We start from the raw sequence: 27,647 nt of genomic DNA on the forward strand, positions 1-27,647 counted from the left end.
CAAAGTGATCTGGACATAAAAATATACTGCATAGATAATAATAATAATTAAAGTGACACAAGTAAAGCATGAAAGAGCAAAAAAAAAAAAAAAAAAAAATGTCATTAATATGCAAATCCATGGAAAGCGAGAGATGAAACAGTTAATTGCTGAATGGAAAACAATGGTGTCAAACATTAGTTTTAATTTTTACTAATTCATTTAACTAGTTGTGACGTGTATATATTGTATATTGAAATTATCATGGAATATAGATACAGTATGACAGGGATAGTGTGTGTGTTTACCTGCCCCTATCTGCAGGAGGGGGTGTGGGGGTTGGAGATGTGGCCAGCTCGCAGAACTGCTCTGTGATCAGGGTGTCAGCAGGAGAGCCGGGTGGCTGTGCGCTGGGAGGAGTGGATGAGGCTTTACGTGCCAGTGTAGAGGAGCCTTTGCCCTTCACCCAAGATGTGTCCATCACTCTGACACCCACACTGCCCACATAAAGAACACAACTCAGTCAGATATTAACCATGAGCTGAACAGGAAAAAAAAAACCATCTAGATATACTTTACAGGAAGTAAACACTTTTTAATAACCTTTATTTATAACATTAACAAACATTACATTATGTAATGCTTAGTCTCGCATAGCGGCATAAAGTCTGTCCACGTAGACAAGAAGTCATCTGATCAACATGTTTTTTATTATTTTATTTTTTTTACTTGATGTTTAGTGGAGAGCAAATCTGACAAATTTACAATAATATACACAATAATAAACCGGCAATGTACTAGCAAAATAAAATTTCAAACATCTCTTGCCATTTTTGTGTGTAATATAAACAATTTGTACATGTGCCATCTGAGACGCTTACATTTTTTTTTCTTTAGTCATTTTAGTTTTAAAGGCTAGATTACAATAGCTTTAAACTTTTTATATTGTGCCTTTTTAATAGCTTTTTCCTAATTTTTAAGAAAAAGATTGAAAGGATAGATTTGCAAGAATTGTCCACTACCCAGACTTTTAAGTTCCCCTCTATAATAATAATAGTAATACATACATACACTGTATTTATAAATAATATAAAGTAAATAGATATTAAAATAAAATAATATAAAAACGTTTTAAATACTACTACTATTACTACTACTACTACTTTACACTTCATTTCATTTATTTTATTTATTTTTATGTAAAGTTTACTGAGTGCTAGCTAACTTATCGTGTTAGCAAGTCCAAGACTTAACTTCAGATGCTCTAGTGGTCCAAGGCACTCAGAGTAGGGTTTACATTTTTTAAAAAGCCTTTATTAAGTCATGGCTATTGGATTAAAACATACCACAAACTGACACATTGCAGCTTTCAAAGCCTTCATCAGGGTGTGGAAAATTACCTGGTTGGACATGACAATGTCACATGGTCTAACAAAAATATTTTTTAATAGGCAAAGACAATGCAAGATATATACATACATCAGGTCATAAGTTTACTACTTATGTAATACTACATTTGTTAAGTATAGGCTGGAATGCCCATGTGGTTGTTTTTATATTGGGAGGACACAGATAAAATTGAAAACTAGACTAGCAGAACATAAAAATGCCATTCGTACCGGTAACCCTCAATACCCTATGGCCTAGCATTATAGAGATGCTGATCATAGAAGCATAGATATGTTGAAAATATTTGGTATTATAAATATACCAAGCTCAATAAGAGGCGGAGACAGGCTAAAAAAACTTTTACAGAGGGAATCTTTTTTGGATTTACACATTAAAAGCCATTCAATTTCCAGGCTTAAATGGAGAATTAGATTTTTCACTATATTTGTAAATGTTTTAGGCTTTATGCACTTATTGAAGAGATTTTTATATTTACAATTTAAAGCTTAACACATTTACAATACCCTTGTCTTTTTTGTAAAAAAAAATGTATTTAACTCAAAAACATATACTGTAAATAGTAAATCCAGAGAAACTGATAATTTTGCAGTGGTCTCTTAATTTTGCTGTATGTATATACAGTATGTACACTGGTGGCCAAAAGTTTGGAATAATGTACAGATTTTGCTCTTATGGAAAGTAATTGGTACTTTAATTCACCAAAGTGGCATTCAATTGATCACAATGTATAGTCAGGACATTAGTAATGTGAACAATTACAATTACAATTTGAAAAAAATGTTCAGAACTTCTTAAACTACTTCAAAGAGTTCTCATCAAAAAATCCTCCACGTGCAGCTTTGACAGCTTTGCGGATCCTTGACATTCTAGCTGTCAGTTTGTCCAGATACTCAGGTGGCATTTCACCCCACGCTTCCTGTAGCACTTGCCATAGATGTGGCTGTCTTGTCTGGCACTTCTCACACACCTTACAGTCTAGCTGATCCCACAAAAACTCAATGGAGTTAAGATCCATAACACTCTTTTCCAATTATCTGTTGTCCAATGTTTGTGTTTCTTTGCCCACTCGAACCTTTTCTTTTTGTTTTCTGTTCAAAAGTGGCTTTTTCTTTGCAATTCTTCCCATAAGGCCTGAACCCCTGAGTCTTCTCTTTACTGTTGTACATGAAACTGGTGTTGAGCGGGTAGAATTAAATGAAGCTGTCAGCTGAGGACATGTGAGGTGTCTATTTCTCAAACTAGAGACTCTGATGTACTTATCCTCTTGTTTAGTTGTACATCTGGCCTTCCACATCTCTTTCTGTCCTTGTTAGAGCCAGTTGTCCTTTGTCTTTGAAGACTGTAGTGTACACCTTTGTATGAAATCTTCAGTTTTTGTTTTGGTAATTTCAAGCATTGTATAGCCTTCATTCCTCAAAACAATGATTGACTGATGAGTTTCTAGAGAAAGCTGTTTCTTTTTTTGCCATTTTTGACCTAATATTGACCTTAAGACATGCCAGTCTATTGCATACTGTGGCAACTCAAAAACAAACAAAGACAATGTTAAGCTTCATTTAATGAACCAAATAGCTTTCAACTGTGTTTGATATAATGGCAAGTGATTTTCTAGTACCAAATTATCAATTTAGCATGATTACTCAAGGATAAGGTGTTGGAGTGATGGCTGCTGAAAATGGGGCCTGTCTAGATTTGATCAAAAATGACTTTTTTCAAATAGTGATGGTGCTGTTTTTTACATCAGTAATGTCCTAACTATACGTTGTGATCAGTTGAATGCCACTTGAATTAAAGTACCAATTTCCTTCCAAAACATCAAAATCTGTACATTATTCCAAACTTTTAGCCGCCAGTGTATATGAGTGTATATACATACACTTTTTTGTTGTTAGAATATTGGAGATGGTCTTTGCTCTTTTAAGAATCTCTATATATAGTTGTGTGTATTTATATGCATATGGATATTTGTTAAGAGTTTGTTTTTGTATATGCCTGTGTGAATGTATATATCTTGCATTGTCTTTACCTTTTAAAAAATATTTTTGTTAGACCATGTGACATTGTCACGTGACACCAGTTAGTCCCACCTTATAAAAACCTCAAACCAGGTAATTTTCCACACCCTGATGAAGGCTTTGTGAGTCGCAATGCATCGGTTTGTGGTATGATTTAATCCAATAGCCATGACTTAATAAAGGCTTTTTAAAAATGTAAACCCTACTCTGAGTGCCTTGGACCACTAGAGCATCTGAACAAATATCCCTTATCCAACGAGCATCAGTGGGAATTATTATACACCCAAGTAGCACTCCTTGCATGCTGTGTTTGACTGATTAACTTTTTCTCTAAAATCAGAAACAAACAAACAAACAAACACACACACACACAAAAAAAGGTCAATGTATTCCAGAAAAGGAATTTGACAGTACCTTTGAATTTTCCTAATGCTGCTTTAAGTGAAGATAAAAACAAAGAGTTTAGAGGAAACAAAGTGCATTTACATGTAACAGAACAGTGAGTTGAGTAAGCTGAAAAAGAGTAAATGTAATAAAAACAGAGGAGGGCAGTTGAATGAGAAGTGTGCAGAGTGCAGTGGGGGACATGTGTAGTTTGACAGGGTTTGGGGGATCAGGGCGGTTCAGAGGTGAGATCATGTAAGCCTAAATGAGCAGCTGGCACTCGTTCCTGCTGTGAAACTATTAAACCTCATTTACTCTAATTGATTTTACCCAGAGTGCTGTGGACATAAGCAATTAAATACTTTGCCTCCCCTTGAACACAACAGATCAGCCCTAAAATACAGTTCTCCAGAGACTCTGAAGCTGAAGTGTGTAGTTTCGGTGCTACTACTGCCACAAAATGTAACTGCAAAAATACTGACAAACAGAAACACCATCAAAAGATTTGGGGCAAATCAGGCCACCCCCACACTAATTTGTTTTTGTTAATATATGCATTGATTTGATCATCTGACACTAAAAACAGTATTTTCCCCAACAAAACCAGATTAGTGCAGACGTGGCCTCACATCTACGAACAGCTTACCTATACAGTAGTTAATTAAGCATATTAAGCTCAGATAGGAGAAAGTATTTTTTAAATTGAAAAAGTTAAACAATTTACAACATTTGTGGTATAATACTGATTACCACAAAATATTAATTTCAACTCGTCCCTCCTTTTCTTTAATAAAAGCAAAAATCTGGGTTACAGTGAGGCACTTACAATGAAGTCAATAGGACCAATCTTTAAATCTGTAAATGTTAAAATATTCACTGTTTCAGAAGTATCCAACTTTTTCCTACGTCCTGTGATGCTTAGCAAGAAATGTGGGCGTTACTTCCGTTGTCAAGTAAACACAGCTGTTGTTGCGGCGTACGTCCATTCATTCTTTCATTGTGGTGTTGGGATTTTGAGGACAGCATGTTTGATTTTGTGATGACATACATCAATCACTATATCAGTGTCTTTTTGAACGATAATAAACTGCAAAAAAGTCATAAAGACAAAGAAAGCGTGAACAAAACCAGTGTGTTGTTTCTCCCAGATGCAGTTGAGATTTAATCTAAGCACAAACGCAACATTTCGAGCAAAATTATTGGTCGTTTTAGTGGAGTACCTGTGTTAGTTCAGCTTCAAATGTGTGTGCTTGTCATCATTTCACGCTGCATGTTCAAATCAGACAGACACACTGAGGAAGAGCCGTGAAGTTCTCGCCCTTGGGTATGTAATCGCTTTTTCAAGTTTTCCGATCGGACGGTTATTTCCTTTTAAATCCGCACGAAAGTTTAAACATTTGTTCGGCAGGTGATTGACTGGTGAGAGGTGGTGCTTTGGTGCTGTCTGGGACGCATCAGGATGCCGTTTTAAACCTCAAATGCGATGTGGTTTTTGACTACCTCTGTATGTGTTTTTTGTGATCCAATCACAAAACATTTTGTACCCCTTTGCGATAATCTGAAACGCGTCTTATTACCAGCTGTAAACAGAATCTTAAAATGACTGCAGCCAGAGCTAGGGAATGCTGTAGAACAACTTCCGATGGAAGTCCCACCCACATTAGTTTCCCCAGTAAGACCCCCAGGAAATAGGTGGATAGCCATAAGACATAAACTATATGCGTGTTAACATGATTTTAGTGTGATTAAATCACTTACTAACCTTTTCTGTGTAAAGTTATAGGCAATTTCCAACTTTGTTGCCATGACGATGTAATGTCAACAAACCCTAAATCTTAAAATAACTGTAAAAATGACGATTTAAACAACTTTACATCTCAAATAATACACAAGTTTTAACAGAAGAATTAATGTTTTTATAATATAGTGCTTTTATAAAATTATAAGCTTCACATTTCTGCCTTTAAACCCTCCAAAAATTGGCCCCATTCACTTCCATTGTAAATGACTCACTGTTGCACAGATTTAGCTTTTTTTTAAAGAAAAGGAGGAACAAGTCAAAATTAATTTTTGTGGTTATCAATATTATGCCACAAATGCAGTCAACTGAGCTTAACTTGTATTGAACATGGAATATTCCTTTAATTGCTTTATTTATAAAAAGAAAAGTTGTCTATGCATTTGAAATGAGGGCAAAAATAATAGGCTTATTAATGATACAAAATGTTTAGCATCAGCTTTAAATTATTTTTTATTTTATATGGAATACTATTTGAAAGCCTTAAAATAAGTCTGTTTTTGTTATACAAATTTTAATAATTAAGCCTAAAACATTGCGAAAACTATTCAAGGTATAATCGTATAAAGTTTTTTTGCACTTAAAATCGTCAAGTCTCCATTTGCTCTCCATTCTAACTGCTGTCCTGGAGAAACAACTAAGATGTTAAAAATATCAAATTTGTGATTTTTCTTTCCTATTTGTATGTCTCTGCTAGAAATAAATCCTCATAAGTACTGTATTTTTGTAAGGAAGTCTGGAGTTAGGATTTTGACTAACAGAAATCTGGATCTCCAGATTCCTCCTCAGTTTGCGGCATTTTCCCACCTGCTGGAGCATTGCAGGTGGCATGAGTCAGAGCCTGGCACATCTGCCACGTATCTCTGCCGATGGTGGCAGAAATCATGCCCCCTCAGTGAATGATAACAATTCATCCTTCAACAATCCATCCATGTTGCTATAGAGAAGGTGGCAGCCCAATGAGCCCATCAGCCTGAGACTAGCTATATTTAAATGACAGCAGGTTGTGGGAGTCGGCTGACATGTTCCTAGAGCTCAACTATTATTGAGAGTGAATGACACTCGAAGGTCATTGGATAAGGATGTGATTGAGTCTAAGTGAATTACTCACCAACATATTAGCTATCTGCCACTGTCTCATCCACCACCTCTAATTGATTTAAGCAGCCCTGTCGAGCTCTGCCGGTAATTGGCAGTTAGTACAATAATAACAGTGGCGTTTCGATTAAAGGAATAAAATTCTATTATCCTTTCCTCACCATCATGTCATTCAAAACCCAGATTAGATTCTACTTTTTTAAACGTATCTGGTCACTCTTTACCATAAAATAAAAGTGAATGGAGACTGGGTCTGTAAAGTTACAAAATGACAAAAAAAAAGGCACCAATAAAGTGCAATGAAATTTGTCCATATGACTCATACTGTTTGCTGTATTCCAAGTCTTCTGAAGACATGTGATAGCTTTGTGCGAGGAAAAAACAGAAATTCAAGTCATTATTCAGTGATAATCTTCTCATATGGCTCTGAAATAAAAAGTTGTATGGACTACAAAATGATTTAATATTAAATGATGATGATTCTTTCTTTGACTTTTCAGGTTAATTGGTCAAATGGAAATGAACTTAGCAACGGAGTGACAATTTGCACCAGTTGTAATAGCACTTGCCCACACAGTGTGGCTATTAAGTGCTCGTGTGTCTTTCAGTTGAACTCCAAGCGTCACTGAGCCACAATGCGGATGTCAACCCCTGTGCTGTTTTTCCCAAAAGCTTAGCAAGCTTAAGTTTATCATAGAGACCATTGGCACCAATGATTTCTACAATCTACTTAGGCTTATGATGCTTTTGGTAAACGCAGCCCAGATCCAGTCCGGAAGAGCACACAAAGCTCTTCTCAAGTGCTCTGATGTGTGCATCGTCAGCAGAGGATTACTCCAAACTCCTGCAAAAATATAAATGAAGAAATATAAACTCTGATAGTGAGCGCAAAGTGCTCAGGGTTCACTTTAAACGATCGTTTAATGACAAATATTCCTGGTCATAGCGTTTTCATACACGCACGAGAGGCACTCTAAATTTATTTCTGTGGAGTGATAAAATGATGAAACGAAATCTCAAAGTTTTTGCTTCATGAGAATAAGGTCTCATAGGTTTAATCAAAGAGCATTAAAATAATGTGTGGAAGTGAAGAAATCAGTACAGAATTATTTTAATGTTGCATAATATAACGTCTTGGTTACTGATGTAACCTCTGTTCCCTGATGGAGGGAACGAGACATTGTGTCGATGTAGTGACACTAGGGGTTCGATCTTGAGAGCCCCAATCACCTTTGCTTAAAATACAAAAGGCCAATGATAATTGGCGAGTGGAATTTGCATGCCACTCTCCGCCCCCGGACATATGGGTATAAAAGGAGATGGCGTGCACCACTCATTCAGATTTATGCTGAGGAGCCTATAGAGAGTCCCGGCCATGTCAGCGGCCGGTTCAGCGCGTGTCACGAGGTACGGAAGAGTGGACACGGGCAAGCTGCTGCGTGCCTCACAGCGAGCGCTCAACCACGTCGTGACCTTCCATCGAGTTAGGTAAGGCATCTCCCTAGTCCCGATAAGGGGGAGGAGGCACTTACCCAATTAGGCTACCAGTGGTGCCTTTCCTGATTTGTTGTTAAGCAATTTCCCACTGAGCGCTTTCTAGAATAGTGTTGGGAAGTGCTCTTCCCTCTCCAGGAAGGAGAGCACTACAGAGAGCACATCCTACCGGAGGGAGGTTAACATGTGGAGAATACCTCATATGGACTTACCAACGGGGAAGTTAACATATAGAATGATACCACCGGAGGACCCTATCTACAGAGAGGGTACGCAGCCACAGTGGCCGAGGCAGAGAAAGCTCTGGTGAGGGGAAACACAGGGTTCACCTAAGGGGAAACCGAACAGTGGAAACTCATCATATGGGATTACCAAGGGGGAATCACCATGCATGGAGCACTGAACCCGCGCATACGGGCTCACCTGAAAAGGGGCATACCACGAATACTGGGCCTGGTGTCATTACTCCTCCGCCGAGTTCGTCACCGAACAGTGCTTAAGAATTAAAGAGGCGTCCGGGGTTCACCGGATACGGGGAACTGTTGTGGACAAAAAAGCGCACATTATCACCTTTGAAAAAGGAGAAAGGCGCAATGCATGCGGTACACCCCACCGGCCGCCCGGTCTACCTGCTGTTACCGCGTAACACTCGGGTTGAAACCAGGTCTATGCGTAGGTTATAAAACCTCGCAAAGGTATTGGGTGTAGCCCAACCCGCAGCTCTGCATATGTCTGCTAGAGAGGTCCCCCTTGCCAGTGCCCAGGAAGATTAGTGGAGTGCGCCCGGACTCCCAAGGGGCACGGCAAGTCCTGAGATTGGTATGCAAGAGAAATGGCATCCACAATCCAATGGGCTAGTCTCTGCTTGGAGACTGCTTTCTCCTTCTGTTGTCCTCCAAAACAGACAAAGAGCTGCTCCGAGCGTCTAAAGCTCTGCATGTGGTCCAGATAGAATTGCAGGGCACAAACTGGACACAGCAACGACAAGGCCGGGTCTTCCTCCTCTGAAGGGAGCACTTGCAGGTTCACAACCTGGTCCTGAAAAAGAGTTGTGGGAACTTTGGGCATGTAACCGGGCCGGGGTCTCAAGATCACGTGAGAGTGTACCGGCCCAAACTCCAGGCATTCGCTGGTAACAGAGAGCACCTGCAGGTCCCCCACCCTCTTGATGGATGTGAGCACCACCGGGGGCCATCTTCAGAGACAAAGTACTGAGCTCGGCCTGCTCCAGGGGCTCAAAGGGGGCTCTCTGTAGGGCAGGTAGGACCACAGAGAGATCCCAAGAGGGAATCAGGCACAGTCTAGGAGGATTCAACCTCCTCGCACCCTTGAGGAACCTGTTGATCAGGTCGCGCTGTCGTGAGGGCCTCCCGTCCAGTGTGTCATGGTAAGCTGCTATGGCAGCCACGTACACTTTCAGGGTAGAGGGAGACAGCCTTCTCTCCAGCCCTTCCTGAAGGAAAGACAGCACAGACCCAATGGTAGATCTCTGTGGGTCTTCCCCACTGGCAGAACACTAGTTCACGAAGAGACGGCACTTCAAGGCATACAGCCGCCTCGTAGCGGGGGCTCTGGCCTGAGTGACTGTGCTTACCACTGCTGGCGGAAGACCCGGTAGGTCTTCCGTGTCCCATCCAGGAGCCAGACGTGGAGATTCCAGAGGTCCAGCTGCGGGTGCCCATGAGTGAGAAGGTCCTGCCTCAAGGGAATGCGCCAGGGAGGTGCTACTACCAGGAGCATCAGATCCGAGAACCAAGTCTGGTTGGGCCAGTACGGTGCAACGAACAGGACTTGCTGCTCGTCCTCCCTGACTTTGCACAGAATCTGTGCAATGAGGCTCACTGGAGGAGAGTGTACGCTGCCTTGTACGGTCGCTGTGTTGTCGTTCCGGACCAACACATGCTTGCCCTGAATCAATGGCCGAAGCCTCCGCAGGGCCAGCAATACTGCCAGAAACTCCCTTCCAAAGGAGTCGGGGCCCTGTCCAGAGCCCCAAGATTGCCTGCCCGTTGCACACGGGACCCCAGCCCGAGTTCGAGGTGTCTGTCATGACCATGACGTGCCTTGAGACCTGCTCTAGGGGAACACCTGCCCGTAGAAATGCCAGGTCCGACCAAGGACTGATAGTCTGATGGCACTGTGGCATGATGGTCACATGCCGGGTGCCGTGGCGCCATGCGCACCTCGGGACTCGAGTCTGTAGCCAGTGCTGAAGCGGTTTAATATGCATCAACCTGAGGGGGAGAACTGCCGCCGAGGATGGAATATGTCCCAGGAGCCTCTGAAATTGTTTCACTGAAGGTCTTCAGACAGGTCAGCACTGTTTGGTCATAAGACGTGCCTTGAGAATGACCGAGTCCAACTCCATACTGAGAAAAGAGATGCTCTGCACAGGGGAGAGCTTGCTCTTCTCCCAGTTGACCTGAAGCCTGAGTCGGTCGAGGTGCTGAAGCACAAAGTCCCTGTGCGCACACAATAGATCTCACGAGTGAGCTAGGATTAGCCAGTCGTCGAGATAATTGAGAATGCGAATGCCCTTCTCCCTCAGCGGGGCCAGGGCAGTCTCTGCGACCTTGGTAAAGACGCAACCAAAGGGGAGGACCTTGTACTGGTATGCTTATCTCTCAAAGGCAAACCAAAGAAAGGGTCTGTGTCGAGGAAGGATCGATACGTGAAAGTACACATCCTTCAAGTCGATGGCCGCGAACCAATCCTGATGTCGTACTCCTGATGTCACCAGGATGCGCTTCTACATTAACATCTTGAACGAAAGCCTTTGTAAGGCTTTGTTCAAAGCACGCAGATCCAAGATTGGGTGCGACCCTCCCCCTCTCTTGGGCACGATAAAATAAGGGTTGTAAAAGTCCTGTGCAACTCGGCTACGGGGACAGGCTCTATTCGCCAGAAGGGTGTCAACCTCCGCCCAGAGGACGGAGACACCCTCGCCCCACACCATAGTGGAGAGGATGCCACTGAACCTGGGCGGGTGTCTGGCAAATTGGATCACGTAGCCGAGGTGAATCATCCTGATCAGCCACAGCGAGGGGCTGGAGAGCGCTAACCAGGCCTCCAGATTCCGCACCAGCGGCACCTAGGGGATGACTGAACTTACCGTGCCTGGGCAGTGTGGTTCACGGCAAGGCAGAGCAGGTGCCCCATCTGGAAGACAGCCCAGGGGGGACGTGTTGCTACGCAAGCCCGCAATGGTGGCCGGTGACTGGGGCGGGTGAGCAACCCCAGAGACCGGCACACTTACCTGTTCGCTGGCTGTCTTTCGATGGGGAATTTGGGAATGGGAGGTACTCGTGTTTGCCTGATTGACCGGAAAGACTTCCAGCGCCTGGCCGTCGCGAGTGCGCTGACCCAGGGAATGAGGAAAATGCTGTTTTACCAACCATGTGGGCGCCGAGGCCCAGAGGGCACCTGGCGATATAATACTTACCGGTCAGAGTCAGTCACCTCATCCCCGGGTTGCCCGTGCCAGGGCCACCTCAAAGCCTGTCCGGGGTTCTTGGGGGCCAGCTGACGGGCAGGTGGAGCCGACTTCCCATGGGAGGATCTTCTTCTCTGAGGCCGGCATACGGAGGCTCCGATGGCTCGGATGGCTCCGGGATCGGATGGCTCCGATGGAGCCGGGGCCGGCACTGCAGGGGAATGGCTCTGGCAAGAAGCAGACGGGGCACAGGACTTCGGAGGCCTGAAGGCGGCCGAGTCGCGCTGCGGCAAGATTTGCTTAATCACCTCGGTCTGCTTCCTCACCGTCGAGAACTGAGGGCAAAATCCTCGATGGTGTCGCCAAAAAGCCCCCCTTGGGAGATGGGTGCATCGAGAAAGTGAACTTTCTCAGCATCACGCATCTCTGCAAGGTTGAGCCACAGGTGCCACTCTTGGACCACAAGAGTGGACATCGTCTGGCCAAGGCGTGCGCCGTGACTTTCGTCACCCATAAGGCGAGGTCGGTTGCAGTACGCAGTTCCCGCATCAGCCCTGGGTCGGTTCTACCCTCGTGCCTGGATGGCCATGGCATGCAGGATGGAAGTGGCTTGACCCGCAGCCTTGTAAGCCTTCGTCATTAATGAGGAAGAGAACTTACAGGCCTTGGAAGGGAGCCTTGGTTGGTCGCGTCAGATGGCTGCACCCTGCGGGCATAAATGCACCGCTACAGCGCGCTCTACCTGGGGTAGCTTGTCACATCCCTTAGTTAGGATGGATGAGCCCGCGAAGCATGTACGGGCAGAGAAAGGTGCCTCCCACGACTTCGTTAGCTCCTCGTGCACTTCCGGGAAGAAAGGCACTGGTGCGGGGCGTGGCCATGAGTCGCACTCCGAGCCCAGAAACCAGTCATCCAGCCGTGAACGCTCAGGGCAGGGTGGAGGGTTCCACTTCAGCCCGATGATCGCAGCCTCCTGGGCAAGCACGGCTGCCATCTCAGCGTCTGCCTCATCCTGTGCTCTACCGCCCGTGGGCGGGAGCTCAGAAGATTCATCTACTTCCAACAGCAGAAGCCCACCCTCCGATGCTGTGACCGAAAGCTCATCCTCGTCGCAAGCCGCAAACAACACATTAAATCCGCCCTGAGGCAGACCGCCTGTATCGCTCGGCAGTTCTTCCGGATAGAACGAGCGTGCTGGGGGATGGAAGGTCCACAGGGGTTGAGCCGGCGAAAACGCTCCCATATCCACATCCAGATCGCCTGCGGTGCTTGCCAACCCGGCCGGCTGAGCATCAGCCCAGGACGGAGCGGGTTGGGGAGTAGCCGCGGTGGCTCCTTGCTTCATGAAGAAGGAAGTGAGCCATGACCGCAACGTTCTGATGGGCATGTTCTTGCAATGAGAACATAACCCTTCCACGAAAGCTGCCTCGGCATGCTGGCGCCCCAAGCACTCGAGACAGATTTCATGGCTGTCCGGAGGGGAGAGATAACGGTCACATCCAGTAGCGCAAATGCGGAAGGACATCTTTAAAAAGACACCAAGCGTTTGCGCGAGCTCTTTTAGAAGGAAATATAATCTATATATAAAATAGATGAGTTCCAAAAACAACAGTGCAAATGGAAAATTGACAAAATCTAAAGTTTGCCAAAAAGAGAGGCATATTTTAAGTATTAAGAAATACTGTATTTTGATATTTAAAACATATCTTTTTCATGTCATTGTGGGGATGGGGGCATGGCCGTGTGTCTGTCTGCGGGAGAGAGAGTGGTAAGGCTTGTCATCTGGGTTGTCATTATCTCTAACACCTGTCTCTTGTTATAGTGATGATGGAGGGAGACTCAAAAGCTGCACCAGCTCACCAGTTGAGAGAGAGAGAGAGAGAGAGCACAAACTCGACGCTTCCATGAACTGACTGAGTGTTTAAAAAAACTTTTCTTTTGTTATCTGATTGAGTGTTTGAATCTACATGCACAGACTGTGTTCAGAACCTGAGGCTGAGAATAAAAAGTCTTGCCTGCACTGCTTCATTGCCTCCTGACTCCTCCATTGCCCAAGAGAACAGAACTTTACACTGGTGCCAAAACCCTGGACTTTGGAAGACGACGCTGTTATGGAATCTTCACTGCTGGGCAAAGTCATCAAATCCCTCACCAGCATCCAGCAAACCCCGCATCAAGCCCTCATAGAGTTATGCCTGGAGCAGGAGGCCCAAGCGGAGGACCGGCAGGTGTTCCGGAGCCTAACTGACAGAGAGGGGGCTGGCGCTGCGACTCCCAAACCCCCCCGGAGCCCACTTCCCCAGTGACTCTCATGAAGTTAAGGCCAGACGATGATCCAAAGGCCTACCTCGACTTGTTTGAAAAGACCGCTGAGGTGTGGAAGTTGCTGTTGCTGTTACTCTCCGGGGAGGCGCAGCTAGCAGCCCAACAACTTTCCACTGCCAGCCTCCTCAATTACCCCGATCTCAAGAAAAACATCCTGCAGTGGGTCGGTCGTAGTCCAGAGCAAAATCACCAGCAGTTCTGATCCCTGAGGTTCGGAAGATATGGCCGCCCATTTACCTTTGCCCAACAGCTCTGGGATGCTTGCCGGAAATGGTTGCTGGCTGAGGGGACCTGCAGCGCCGTGGACATTGTCGACCTGGTGGTGCTGGAACATTTCATTGCCCAGCTTCCGGCGTCGCTGGAAGAGGCCGTCATGCTGGCAGAGGATTATAGGGCGGTGTTTCCGGGAGGCAGCGAAACAGTTTATTTTTCTCTCTCTTCTCTCCTACATCTCAAACATCTGCTTCGCATGATGACGCAGGGGAGAGAGTTCCCATCCTCAGGGGATTCCCTGAGGAGGATTTCCCTCTAGAGCAGTCATGTGATGAGTCTCTCAAGCAAGCGCTTGACCAAGTGAGAGTAATCGATGGTCAACAACTCTGGCCTGACGTCACACTCACATACCTGTATTTTTCCATTATCAAAGATAGGTTGTATTGAGTGACGCAGGACACTCAAACGAAAAAAAAAAAATACAACCCAACTGTTAGTACTGAAGAGCCATCAGGAAACCCTTTTCCAGGTGGCTCACCATAATCCAATGGCTGGCCATCTAAGGCACAAGAGAACACTTAACCGAATAATGGCCCATTTATTTTGTCCAGGCATTCACGGGGACGTTCGCAAGTGGTGTACGGCATGCCGTGAATGTCAGTTGGTGAACCCACCAGCCACCCCAAAAGCGTCATTGCGCCCTCTACCGCTAATCGAGGTCCCCTTCGAAAGAATAAGCATGAACCTCGTCGGGCCATTAGAATGGACCGCACGCAGGCATCACTTTGTATTAGTTCTGGTGGACTACGCAATGCGATATCCAGAAGCAGTACCCCTGCGCAACATCTCAGCACGTAGTGTTGCGGAGGCACTCTTCAGAATAATCTCCCAAGTGGGGATTCCAAAAGAAATCCTCACTGATCAAGGCACTACCTTTATGTCACGAACACTATGCGAACTATACAAATTGTTAGGTATTAAATCAATTTGCACCAGCTTTTACCACCCACAAACAGATGGGTTGGTGGAATGATTTAAAAAAACCTTAAAAAATATGATTCTTACGTTTGTACACAAGGATGCTAGAAACTGGGATAAGTGGCTTGATCCCGTTATTTGCAGTGTGAGAGGTCCTGCAAGCCTCCACAGGGTTTTCCCCATTCGAGCTACTGTATGGGCATCGGCCATAAGGCATGCTCGACATCATATGGGAAGCTTGGGAGGAAGGACCTTTAAACAGTAAAAATGTAATTCAGTACGTTCTTGATCTTAGAGCAAAACTCCACACCTTGAGTCGCTTAACACAGGAGAATTTGCTCCGAGCTCAGGAATGCCAAAGCCGGCTGTATGACTGGGGCACTCGACTATGGGAATTCGCACCAGGAGATAAAGTGCTTGTATTACAGCCCAACTCAAGGTCTAAATTACTCGCCAAGTGGCACGGGCCCTTTGAGGTCACATCTCGATTATGAGGTTAAGCGAAAGGATAGGTGCAGGGCACGTCAAGTTTACAACCTTTTAAAAGCATGGAGGGAGGTGGTCCCTGTGGCTCTAGCAACCGTAGTCCCCGAGAGGGTGGAGCTCGGCCAGAGGTGACTCTCAAACCAAATTCATTCACCCCTTGTGGAGACCACCTCTTGCTGTTGCAGCTCACAGACGTGGCCAAGTTGCAAACGGAATTTGCGAACATGTTCTCACCTCTCCCCGGTCGCACGAACCACATAGAACACCATATCGAGACCACCCTGGGGGTGGTGATTTGTAGCCACCCCATCACCTTCCTGAACACAAAAAAAGGTTGTTAAGGAAGAATTAGAGGCTATGCTTAATATGGGCATAATAGAAGAGTTGCACAGTGATTGGGTCTGCCCGGTGGTTCTGGTGCCTAAGAGTGACGGGTCAGTCCCGTTCTGTGTAGACTATTGCAAAGTGAACGCGGTGTCCAAATTTGACACACATCCAATGCCTCGGATTGATTAATTGTTCGATCGGTTGGGCGCGGCTCAATTTTATTCGACACTGGACTTAACAAAGGGTTATTGGCAGATCCCTTTAACTCCAATCTCCCGAGAAAAAATTGCTTTTTCCACACCGTTCAGCTTACACCAATTCGTGACCCTTCCGTTCGGTTTGTTCGGGGCTCCAGCCACATTTCAGTGTCTCATGGACAAAATCTTCAGACCCCATACAGCATATGCCACTGCATATTTAGATGATATTTTTAATATATATTAATGACTGGCAGCGGCATATGCAACATCTGAGTGCTGTCCTGAGATCGCTGCGACGGGCGGGGCTCACGTCCAACCTGAGGAAATGCGCAATTGGATGGGTGGAAGTTTGGTATCTGGGGTTCCACTTGGGCCACAGGCAGGTGCGTCCCCAGGTTGACAAAACCGCAGCGATCGCGGCCTGTCTGAGGCCCAAGACCAAAAAGGAAGTGAGACAGTTTCTGGGGCTGTTTGGCTACTACCGAAAGTTTGTGCCTAGTTACTCTGATATCACCAGCCTGCTGACTGATCTTACTAGAAGGGGGGGCCCCCGATTTGGTCCAGTTGACAGAGTCGTGCCAAAAGGCTTTTCTAAAGATAAAGTCCACGCTTTGTGGGGGGGCGCTTTTATATGCTCCTAATTTCTTTCTCCCCTTTATTTTGCAAACAGATGCATCGGACAGGGGACTGGGGGCAGTGCTCTCACAGGAGGTGGAGGACCTGTGCTGTACATTAGTCGTAAGCTTTCGCTGAGAGAGACTAAGTACAGCACCGTGGAGAAGGAGTGTCTGGCGATCAAGTAGGCCATTCTCACTCTCCGCTACTACCTGCTGGGGCGGACCTTCACCCTCTGTTCAGATCACACCCCACTCCAATGGCTTCACTGCATTAAAGATACCAACACGCGGATCACCCATTGGTACCTGGCACTTCAGCCATTCAAATTCGAGGTGATCCACAGACCAGGGGCGCAGATGGCTGTGGCTGACTTCCTCTCCAGAAATGGGGGGGGAGTTGGCAGGCCCGATGTTGCCCTGGCCTGAGTCGGGCGGTGGGGATATGTGGGGATGGGGGTGTGGTCATGTGTTTGTCTGCAGGAGAGAGAGAGCGGTAAGGCTCATCACCTGGGTTGTAATTATCTCTAACACCTGTCTCGTTATAGTGATGATGGAAGGAGACTCAAAAGCCGCACCAGCTCACCAGTGGAGAGGGAGAGAGAGAGAGAGCACGAACTCGACACTTACTAAATGTTTCCATGAACTGACTGAGTGTTTGAATCTACGAGAATAGACTGTGTTCAGAACCTGAGACTGAGAAATAAAAGTCTTGCCTGCATTGCTTCGTTGCCTCCTGACTGCTCCATTGCCCAAGAGAACACAACTTGTTACAGTCATTTAATAAGTTTTAAAGCCTTAAAAGGAAATCATATATCCCTATTTTATTATTTGATTTATATATTTGAAGTTAAATACGTAAAAAGGACTTCTTAAGGTGCACCTTAATAAATATGACAATTTATACAACAATTAATCATGAAAGCCCTAAAAAGACAATTAATCGTCATAATCGCAATTATTTGTTTGACAATTAATCGTCAGCCAAATTTCATAATCGTGACAGCCCTAAGTGGCACAATAGCACCCTCAACTGACAAACATTATGAATCATAGCCTCAATGGTCCACTTCAAATACAACACTATGAGAACAAGCAAAACGACTGACAGGTAAAAAGCGTCAATGTCCACGGACACATTTTTGTTTGCTGTTTACAAAGTCTACAGCTGTCACAGAGACTGGTGAGTTATCTCAGGACACTTATTTCATTAATATCTTTAAAGGAGTAGGACATTTTTTGCATACTTCTCCATGAAAAAAATAGCTTACAGTACCTTTAAAGTTTGATTGCCTCGCAGTGGTTTGGTCACGGTGAAGGTCGGGGAGTTTAGAGAAAGGTTTGATTTGGGTAAAATTAACCATGGTTTTACTTTAGTACTACTGTAGTAACCATGTTTTTTTGGTAGAAGCCATAGTTTTAATACAATTAACCATGGTGTTACTACAGTAATATTGTGTTAATATACAGTAGTAACCATGTTTAGTTTTGTGGTTACTATGATTTTACTACAAAACACCATGGTGATACTATGGTTACTGTAGTAAAGTCATTGGTTTATTTTTGTAAGGGAAGGTTAGGGTTAATTTTAGGGGTAGGGGTTGGTGTAGTGTGTCTTTGGGACTCTAAATAAACACAATAAACACACTGCAGTGAAGCCCATATACATTATGTTAGTATTTAATTAGGAGGGCAAACAGTATCTGCCATTATTTGCAGTGGGGTGCAAATAGTATATAACACTATTTTCACTTCGTGCAAAGAAGATGCTTTTTGTAGCTATTTAAAATAGCATCTATCACTATTTGCATTTATTGCAAATAGCCGCTGCCAATTAGCAATTATACTGTCCTACAAAGGCAAAATGCAAAATTTAGTTATGACTGAAATCAGGTCTTAGACTATGATCTGTTACAGATGAGTTTTTTTCATTTGGTATTCTGAGAAAATTTGATGTGAAAATGCAGTAACTACAAAATCGAAAGGTTTAGGTAGATTTAGGTAAATATCCATGAATTTAGATGGATGGATAGATGTAAGTAATCTCATTTCAGCATCAAACGTTATTTTCATGGCAAAAATACAATAGTTTAAAGTGCAATGACAAACAACAAAGATAAACAACAAACTATCACAGCACTGTAAAAAGATAGATATAAATAAATGATATGTAAGAGGCGAAGTGAAGACAGCATCTCTCTCGTCAGCGACACAGAAATTTCAAGAACAGAAACAGAAGCACACATCCCACAAAACACTGTATCCAACACACAGCCCAGCCCCAAATTGATTTTAACCAATGCACAAATTGTGATATGTTCTATTTAATACCGTGTTGGCCAAATGTGTGATTGTGTCTGCAAGACTCACGTTTTAGGTGGGCTCAGCCCACCCCTGCCCATGCCAACATCCGGCCCTGCGTTGAAGTCACTGCCATCAAGTGCATGTTTCATGACGACGTCAAACCTGACAGAGGTATCAAAATAGGCCATTTTTTATTTGAGAGCTGCAGCAGAGGGGACATTTTTCAGTGAAAAATTACTTAAATTTCAGTCTGTTCCTCATACAAAATTATCATATGGCTTCAGAAGACTTGAAATATAGTACACAAGCTGAATGGACCACTGTCACAATACTTTTATGATCCTTTGTTATAATTTTCAAGCTTGAAAGTCACAGTCACCATTCACTTTCATTATATGTATAAGAACAACTTGGATGTTCTTCAAAAATTCACCTTATGTGTTCCACAGAACAAAAAAAAGAAACAGTCCTAGGGGTCTGAAACAACATGAGGTGGAGTAAATGATGACAGAAATGTTAAAATTTTTGTGTGAACTGTTCCTTTAAAAAAAGGATGGTGTAGTAGGGAATGGAAGAACAACACACCCATCCTTCTTGTAGAATTCCAGCATCATGTTGTCAGTAGCAACGCTGAGTGGCCGTCGGCCCTGGTCGTGCTGCTGCTTGCGATCTGATTGGTCCATGTCTGGCGAGGGCATGGAGCTGTAGTTGGAGTTGTGGTTGGTGTGGACGGGGCTTCCGTAGCTCCCTGTCAGGTTGAACTCAATATCTAAGAACAGCCAAGAGAAATTGGTACTTTAATTCACCAAAGTGGCATTCAACTGATTACAAAGTAGAGTCAGGACATTACTGATGTAAAACAAAACAGCACCATCTCTATTTGAAAGTCATTTTTTACCAAATCTAGACAGGCCCCGTTTCCAGAAGCCATCACTCCAACACCTTATCCTTGAGTAATCATGCTAAACTGCCAATTTGGTACTAGAAAACCACTTGCCATTATATCAAACACAGCTGAAAGCTATTTGGTTCGTTAAATGAAGCTTAACATTGTCTTTGTGTTTGTTTTTGAGTTGCCACAGTATGCAAAAGACTGGCATGACTTAAGGTCAATATTAGGTCAAAAATGGCAAAAATGAAACAGCTTTCTCTAGAAACGTTTCAGTTAATCATTGTTTTGAGGAATGAAGGCTTTACAATGCTTGAAATTGCTAAAAAACTGAAGATTTCATACAAAGGTGTACACTAAAGTCTTCAAAGACAAAGGACAACTGGCTCTAACAAGGACAGAAAGAGATGTGGAAGGCCAGATGTACAACTAAACAAGAGGATAAGTACATCAGGGTCTCTAGTTTGAGAAACAGACGCCTCGCATGTCCTCAGCTGACAGCTTCATTTAATTCTACCCGCTCAACACCAGTTTCATGTACAACAGTAAAGAGAAGACTCAGGGGTGCAGGACTTATGGGAAGAATTGCAATGAAAAAGCCACTTTTGAAACAGAAAAACAAAAAGAAAAGGTTAGACTGGGCAAAGAAACACAGACATTGGACAACAGATAATTGGAAAAGAGTGTTATGGATCTTAACCCCTTTGAGCTTTTGTGGGATCAGCTAGACTGTACGGTGCGTAAGAAGTGCCCGACAAGACAGCCACATCTATGGCAAGTGCTACAGGAAGTGTGGGGTGAAATGTCACCTGAGTATCTGGACAAAGTGACAGCTAGAATGTCAAGGATCTGCAAAGCTGTCATTGCTGCACGTGGAGGATTTTTTGATGAGAACTCTTTGAAGTAGTTTAAGAAGTTCTGAACATGTTTTTCAAATTGTAATAGTAATTTTTCACATTATTATTGTCCTGACTATACATTGTGATCAGTTGAATGCCACTTTGGTGAATAAAAGTACCAATTTCTTTCCATAAGAGCAAAATCTGTACATTCTTCCAAACTTTTGGCTGCCAGTGTATTTGTAAGAATGTTTTCACAAATCTTTTTATCTAACCTCCAGGGAAGAACCAGTCAGCATGTTGAATAATCGGCTCAATGATGCCAACAATTTGCAGAGACATGGTGGTCATCATTTCCGTCACGTTCCTGTGGAGATTAATTACACATTTAATCTACATATTTCATCATAAAAACTACAAGATCACACAAAGATCCATTAAGATGCTGGTAGAATTCAATACTACACTATAAAAAATTGTCAGGTAACCTAAAAAATGTGCTTTGCCGTAACATCTAAATTAAATGGTTTTCTTCAAGTAATATGACTAAATCTACCTGACTATATTAGGTTATAAAAACAAAACAAAGCAATTTTCATGGTCAGGTCAGGTAGAAATAACTCCTTCGGAAACATCTACACAGTTCCATTTTGTTTTACAGAGTACTGGGGTCAAAAATATTCAGGACTCGGGAGAGAAAAAACGCTCCATATATTTAAAAAAATATTTATTTTTTTATACTTTGGGAATGCCCCCAAAGTAAATATCTGTATTGTTGTGGTCTGAGGACAAATGGTTTTAGGAGTAGTGTAAGATGATGCAATGTCATGATTTTGATTAAATAGACAATATACAGTAGAGGCTGACCAATTATTTAAAATGTATTGTTTCACAATGTTTATTGTGTTACTGTATATCTTGTTCATTATTTACAGTTACTTTTGCACTTGATATTGATTTGACTTCATATGTTGCTTACAGCCTTAATTATTCAGATTTAAAATGTATTTCAATTATTTGAAATACAATAGAAGTATTTGACATGTATGACTCATCGTATGCGTTGATATGGATAAAACTGGTTTCATAAGGATAAAAATGCCCCTAAAAAATTAGTTCCAGGGGGCAAATATTGCCCATAAAAATCAGAGCATTAAGGCAAAGGGAGGGCATGTACTCACCCTTCTGAATGTGTCCACAGCAGGTTGGGTCCAAGAACTATTGCAATGTTACCTGGTGTCATTTTATTGGCGTCCTGATGCTCTGTAAGTTTGGCCAAGAATTTGATTAAATATCTGTTCAGAAAAGAAAAAGAAAAAAAATATCTTCTGTTTCAATCTCAGCTTTGACAAAAGAGTTTCAGCTGTGACATTCACTGTTACATGTGCTATTCCTATCGCTGTATATTATCAATATTTCAGTGGGCTTGACTGAAGCGACTGAGGCAGGTGCCCATATAGACCCAGAGTTAAAGGGATAGTTCACCTAAAATTTTAAATTCTTTCATCACACACTCACCCTCATGCCATCCCAGATGTGTATGACTTTCTTTCTTCTGCTGATCACAAATGAAGAATTTTAGAAGAATCTCTGAATCTGTAGAATCTTAGATCTGTAGGTCCATACAATGCAAGCTGTAAATGGTGGCCAGAATTTTGACATTCCCAAAAGCACATAAAGGCAGCATAAAAGTAATCCATACGACTCCGTGTTTAAATCCATATCTTCTGAAGTGATATGATAGGGGTGGGTGAGAAACAGAACAATGTTTAAGTCCCTTTTTTACTATAAATTTCCACTTTACTTTCCACATTCTTCTTCTTGTATTTTTGGCGATTCACAATCTTCGAGCATATCGCCACCTACAGGGTAGTGAAGAGAATTTATGGTAAAAAAGGACTTAATTATTGATCTGTTTCTCACCCTCACCTATCATATTGCTTCAAGCGACATGGATTAAACCACTGGAGTCATATGGATCACTTTTATGCTGCATTTATGTGCTTTCTTAAACTTCAAAGTTTTGGACCCTGTTTACTTACATTGTATGGACCAACAGAGCTGAAATATTCTTCTAAAACTCTTAATTTGTGTTCTGCAGAAGAAAGTCAACACATCCAGGATGATGCTTCTCAAGTACATGTATCTTGTTTTAAGGATTTTTAGACAATTTTAAATGGAAAACACTTGATGACAACAGGATTTTTTTGCAGTGAATTTCTTTACTGAATTAAACTTAATAAAAAGTATTTATTTTCCTTTAATTCAGTGAATGTCACTTAGAGGTATTTTCTAAAAGATGATTTTGTCCTCTTTATTGTTAGTAAGCACATTTAATACAACCTTTTAAGTCAGGGCACAAGCTGAACAATCGGTTAAGAGCTAATGATTAATTGTTGCAATAATCGCTGAATAGTTGAATAATCATTCTAATAATCGTTAGATTAATTGATTATCAAAATAATCATTAGTTGCAGCCCTACTGCACTGCTGCTTCTGCACCGCTCCTGCAACGCATTGCCGTGCTGCACCTGTGTGCGGTCTGAATGCTCTAATCTGTTAACATGGACACTGAAAAAATTCAAACTGCATACGTATTGCATACGGATCATGTGTGAAATGGGCATCAGAGTTCCTCTTTTGGAGCATTATAGTAAGTAGAATAAAGTTTTAAAAGACTGTTCACACTAAAGTGAAAAATCTCAATCTCAATCTTCTGAACAAACCAGTTCGCAAAAATTAATCTGACTTTCTTATAATTCATATTAGAATGCGTTTGATTCTCCTCCTTGCATAGTGTGCTTATAAACAAGAGTTCATATGTGTGAACGCTTCGGGAAAACATTAGAATTCCAGTATATTTTGCATCCCGGAATGGAACTTAATTTTTCCAGGACAGATGGCCAAAACCCGGACAATCCTGGAAAATCCTGGATGGATGGCAACCTTAGAAGCAGTGCTGGTCCTCCCTATAGGCAAACTAAGCAAGTTACTTAGGGCCCCTGATCCGCCAGGGGGCCCCAACACTGTCAAAGACATTATAAGTAGTGTTACAAACATACTGACGGGGTCCCCAAACAAGTTTTTGTTTAGGGCCCCTAAAAGGCTAGGACCGGCTCTGGTGAGAAGGTACTGCCACATCTGACACACCTCTCTGCTAATGAGAAGTTGACTGATTAAAAAAAAACTCTCATTAGACAGTGAGCGTCCAGTGACTAACAGGCACACATACCTGAAGTTGTTCAAATTGTCTGTTGGTAGTTTCTCACATGTAGTCAACAGGGCTTGGAGCCTTTTATCCATATCTTGAACACTACAGATGGATACAGAGAGAGACACATTATGGTATATGAATTTACAGTATTTTTATGTAGATAACTTCTCTGTTCCAAAGCTTGCATTCTACTGTATGAATATGCTGCTACATTCAAAGGGGCTGTTCTCATTGAACACATTTTTGCCTCCGTCTTCACTGTGTTCATGTGTGTGTTTTTTTTTAAGTGTGTGTATTTTGTGTTTTAGATTTTGTGTTTTAGGGGTTTGCGTGTTTGTGGTAATTTTTACAAAGTTGCTGTGTTTAAAATGTTATAGTTGTGAAGCACTTTGGTCAACTCTGTTGTTTTAAATGTGCTATATAAATTAAGATGAGTTGATATGAGTTCCATTTTGTTTTCAATGTAAACATGCACTAGACAGATGTCTTTGATGCACAGAGTCTCGCTGTTTTTCAGTGTCGCATGCAGGAGTGTCGAGTTTCGAGTGTCAGTCTGAACTGTTAGCATCCTAACTGAAATGGAAACTCACCACTGAACAAAGCAACCTCAAATGATTTGGAATGCTGCAAACAGGTCCGTTAACAGTCGCTCATGTACGCCACACATTTAATTTCAATAGACTTTGTCGTTAGCATGTTGCTAAGCTAACAATGTGATAAGGGTTCCCAACTATTAGCCGTAACATCTCGTATTTTGCCCAAAATTACACCCTGCATTTTGTATATTATTAAAAGGTGATCTCAGTAAGTTTTTGTTCAAGTTGTCTTGGATGCAGCATCATTCAAATTTCAGTTAAAGATGCTATTGTAGAAAATCACTATTGACAGTCAGCCATGATTAATTTAATCCATGAGTGAAAGTATCCAATAGCAAGGTGGTTACTGAGCATTAGTAGCATTTGGCTGGTCAAGTGATTCTAACATGGCAGCCCACATAAGGGGACCCTCTCCATGTAGAATAAAACAGCTTTTATAATGTTACTGTTATGACTTCAATCTTCATCTCATGTGAGTGCTCCTCATTTTATACAAATGTTTCAAAATTGCAATTAATTTCTTAATGAGTAAAACTTTTTTAATAAAGACAAAACCTTTAAGAGCTCAAAATGATAAAAACGGCCGACATTGAAGGTGTCGTGTCCCATACTGAAGCAGCAAAATGCTCCAACCCCCTGTATTTGCGTGGCAAATAATAAGTGAAAATAAGCAAAAAATACATTGCACAGAATTTTTAATTGCATCAACTATTTTTTTCATTACTTTTCAATATTGAATGAATATCAATTTCTAATCTGCATTTCTTTTGACTCATCTGCCATTTTTTTTACTGAGCTTGTTGCACTGAATTCTGGGTTGGCTATATCCACAATGCATATGTGATGCTCCTGTTCTACCCGCTCCGTACGGGACTTAAACCAGCGTCTCCGGCATGGGAGGCGGGTGCGCTAACAAGCAGGCTAAAGGCTACAGCCTCTAACGTCAGTCGCTAGTGCACCTCTTGAGGTCAGGAGAGTGAGGTTTATACACATTGTACAGCTATCTATCAGCTGGCCACCGTTACACTCACCCCACTAAACCTCACTCCCATCCGGGTCACGGCACCATTGTGATGCTCCTGTTCTACCCGCTCCGTACGGGACTCGAACAGGCATGGGAGGCATGGGAGGTGGGCGCGTTAACAAGGAGGCTAAAGGCTACAGCCCCTAGTGTCAGTCGCTAGTGCACCTCTTGAGGCCAGGAAAGTGAGGTTTATAACATTGTACAGCTATCTATCAGCTGGCCACCATTACACATACATGTGATACTGCCTTAGAATTTGGCCAAAATGAGGTATCTTAAAAGGCATCTTAATGTTGCCGCATATGTTTTGGTAGATCGTTCACAAAATTATGTCATCATTTACTCACCCTAATGTCGTTCCAAACTTGTATTACTTTCTTTCCTTCAGTGGAACACAAAACATTTTTGGCAGAATTTTAGCCTCAGTCACTATTCACTTCCATTATATGTGAAAACAATGAAAGTGATTGTGAAATATGAATGAGGCTAACTGTGATGGCCCTGTCTGGTGTTCTATTTCTCCTCTGCCGAGTGGCAGCAAGTGTGGGGGCTTTCCTTGATTGCTCTGCTGATGGGTGCAAGGATAAAAGATCTGTTCCAGTCAGTGCTAGCTCTCTCCCCTTGCTTCCAGTACTTCTTTGGGGCTCATTTGACTATTATTTAGATGCTTTAAAAACCTTTTTTTCTTTCCTTTAAATACATTTATTTCTTTATGCTAATTGGAGTTTTGCCTTTTCTTCATGTTGTCCACCAAGAGCCAGACGTGTGTAACATAAGGGGGCTCATCCGGGATTTTGAGTTTGAAGTGCTGGGAATGAGGAGTAGCATTGGTCGTCTCTGTGTTTTGGGGGAACGAATTCAACGCGGACGTCCATTGGTAAGTGTGGGTGGTGCTGAGTGCAAGTGGGGGAGAAATATGGATTATTGGAGCCATGTGACACTCTGCCGCAGGTGAAGAGCGTTTAATTCTGTTTGTTTTTGGTGTGTCAGTCGCAGGGCGACTGTTTGCAGTCAAACCATGATGTGGGCACACTGAAGACTAGGGTAAAGATTAGTTAGATCATTTTTTTTGATTAGTTAGATGCGGGGAAGCTCCTTTGATAAGATCTTTCTCGCTTCGCATAATGCAACACAAATAGCTGCACCATGATTGATTGCTGGATGAGCATAGTTTAAAGTAGTTACTGAGGCCATTCATTTAGTTGGCTCGCACTGGTGTTGTTTAGTTAGTTCCGGAACATTTTATTTGTTTGCAGGGGCGGAGTTGGAGTAATGTATCTATGCTTGCTCTCCTCTTCTCCATTCTCCATGTCCCTATTTTCCTTAAATGTTGCTTTTCCAGGTGCCAGGAATTGTTGGAACTTAGGATGTGGAGCTGGATGGATGAGGCAGAGCTGGATACAATAACTTAGATGGTTTTTGATTTATATTTTGAAATTTCATTTGGGGAGTGGCTGTATGATTGGCCTTGGGGGGAATGTAAAAAAAAATGTATTACTCTTTTTTTTTTTTTGCAGGAAATGTAGTTACAGAGACCTTTAAAACAGGCCTCTGTCTTAAGGGAGGGTGTGTGATGGCCCTGTCTACTGTTTGCTCTGTGTTCTATTTCTCCTCTGCAGAGTGGCAGCAGGTGTGGGAGCTTTCCTTGATTGCTCTGCTGATGGGTGCGAGGATAAAAGATCTGTTCCTGCCAATGCTAGCTCTCTCCCCTTGCTTCCAGTACTTCTTGGGGTCTCATTTGACTATTATTTGGATGCTTTAAAAACCTTCTTTTCTTTCCTTTCAATAAATGTATTTCTTTATGCTAATTGGAGTATTGCCTTTTCTTCATGTTGCCCGCCAAGATCCAGGCGTGTGTAACACTAACATTCTGCCTAACTTCTTTTTTGTTTCACGCAATGACATGAGGGTAAGTAAATGATGACAAAATATTAGTTTTTTTTTTCATCTCTTTAAAATTCTGTGTAGGTAGGCACCTCACTGGGTTTTGGAACAGAGTCTCATATCAAAATGAGGGCAATGGAATA

At 42.7% G+C, this 27,647-nt stretch overlaps 1 protein-coding gene across 1 annotated transcript in view; it reads right to left on the reverse strand.

Annotated features, from left to right (window-relative positions):
- The window catches only part of LOC127450639 (rho GTPase-activating protein 44-like), a 111,175-nt gene that overhangs the window by 24,405 nt on the left and 59,123 nt on the right, over window positions 1–27,647 (reverse strand). The window contains exons 13-18 of the mRNA XM_051714893.1: window positions 24,019–24,099; window positions 21,968–22,081; window positions 21,062–21,153; window positions 19,644–19,827; window positions 3,819–3,836; window positions 288–476 (exon numbers count right to left, since the gene is read on the reverse strand). Coding sequence (XP_051570853.1) covers window positions 288–476; window positions 3,819–3,836; window positions 19,644–19,827; window positions 21,062–21,153; window positions 21,968–22,081; window positions 24,019–24,099 — 678 coding nt within the window. The remainder of the gene's footprint in view (window positions 1–287; window positions 477–3,818; window positions 3,837–19,643; window positions 19,828–21,061; window positions 21,154–21,967; window positions 22,082–24,018; window positions 24,100–27,647) is intronic.

Source organism: Myxocyprinus asiaticus, chromosome 13 (genome assembly GCF_019703515.2).
Source record: "Myxocyprinus asiaticus isolate MX2 ecotype Aquarium Trade chromosome 13, UBuf_Myxa_2, whole genome shotgun sequence".
NCBI lineage: Eukaryota > Metazoa > Chordata > Actinopteri > Cypriniformes > Catostomidae > Myxocyprinus > Myxocyprinus asiaticus.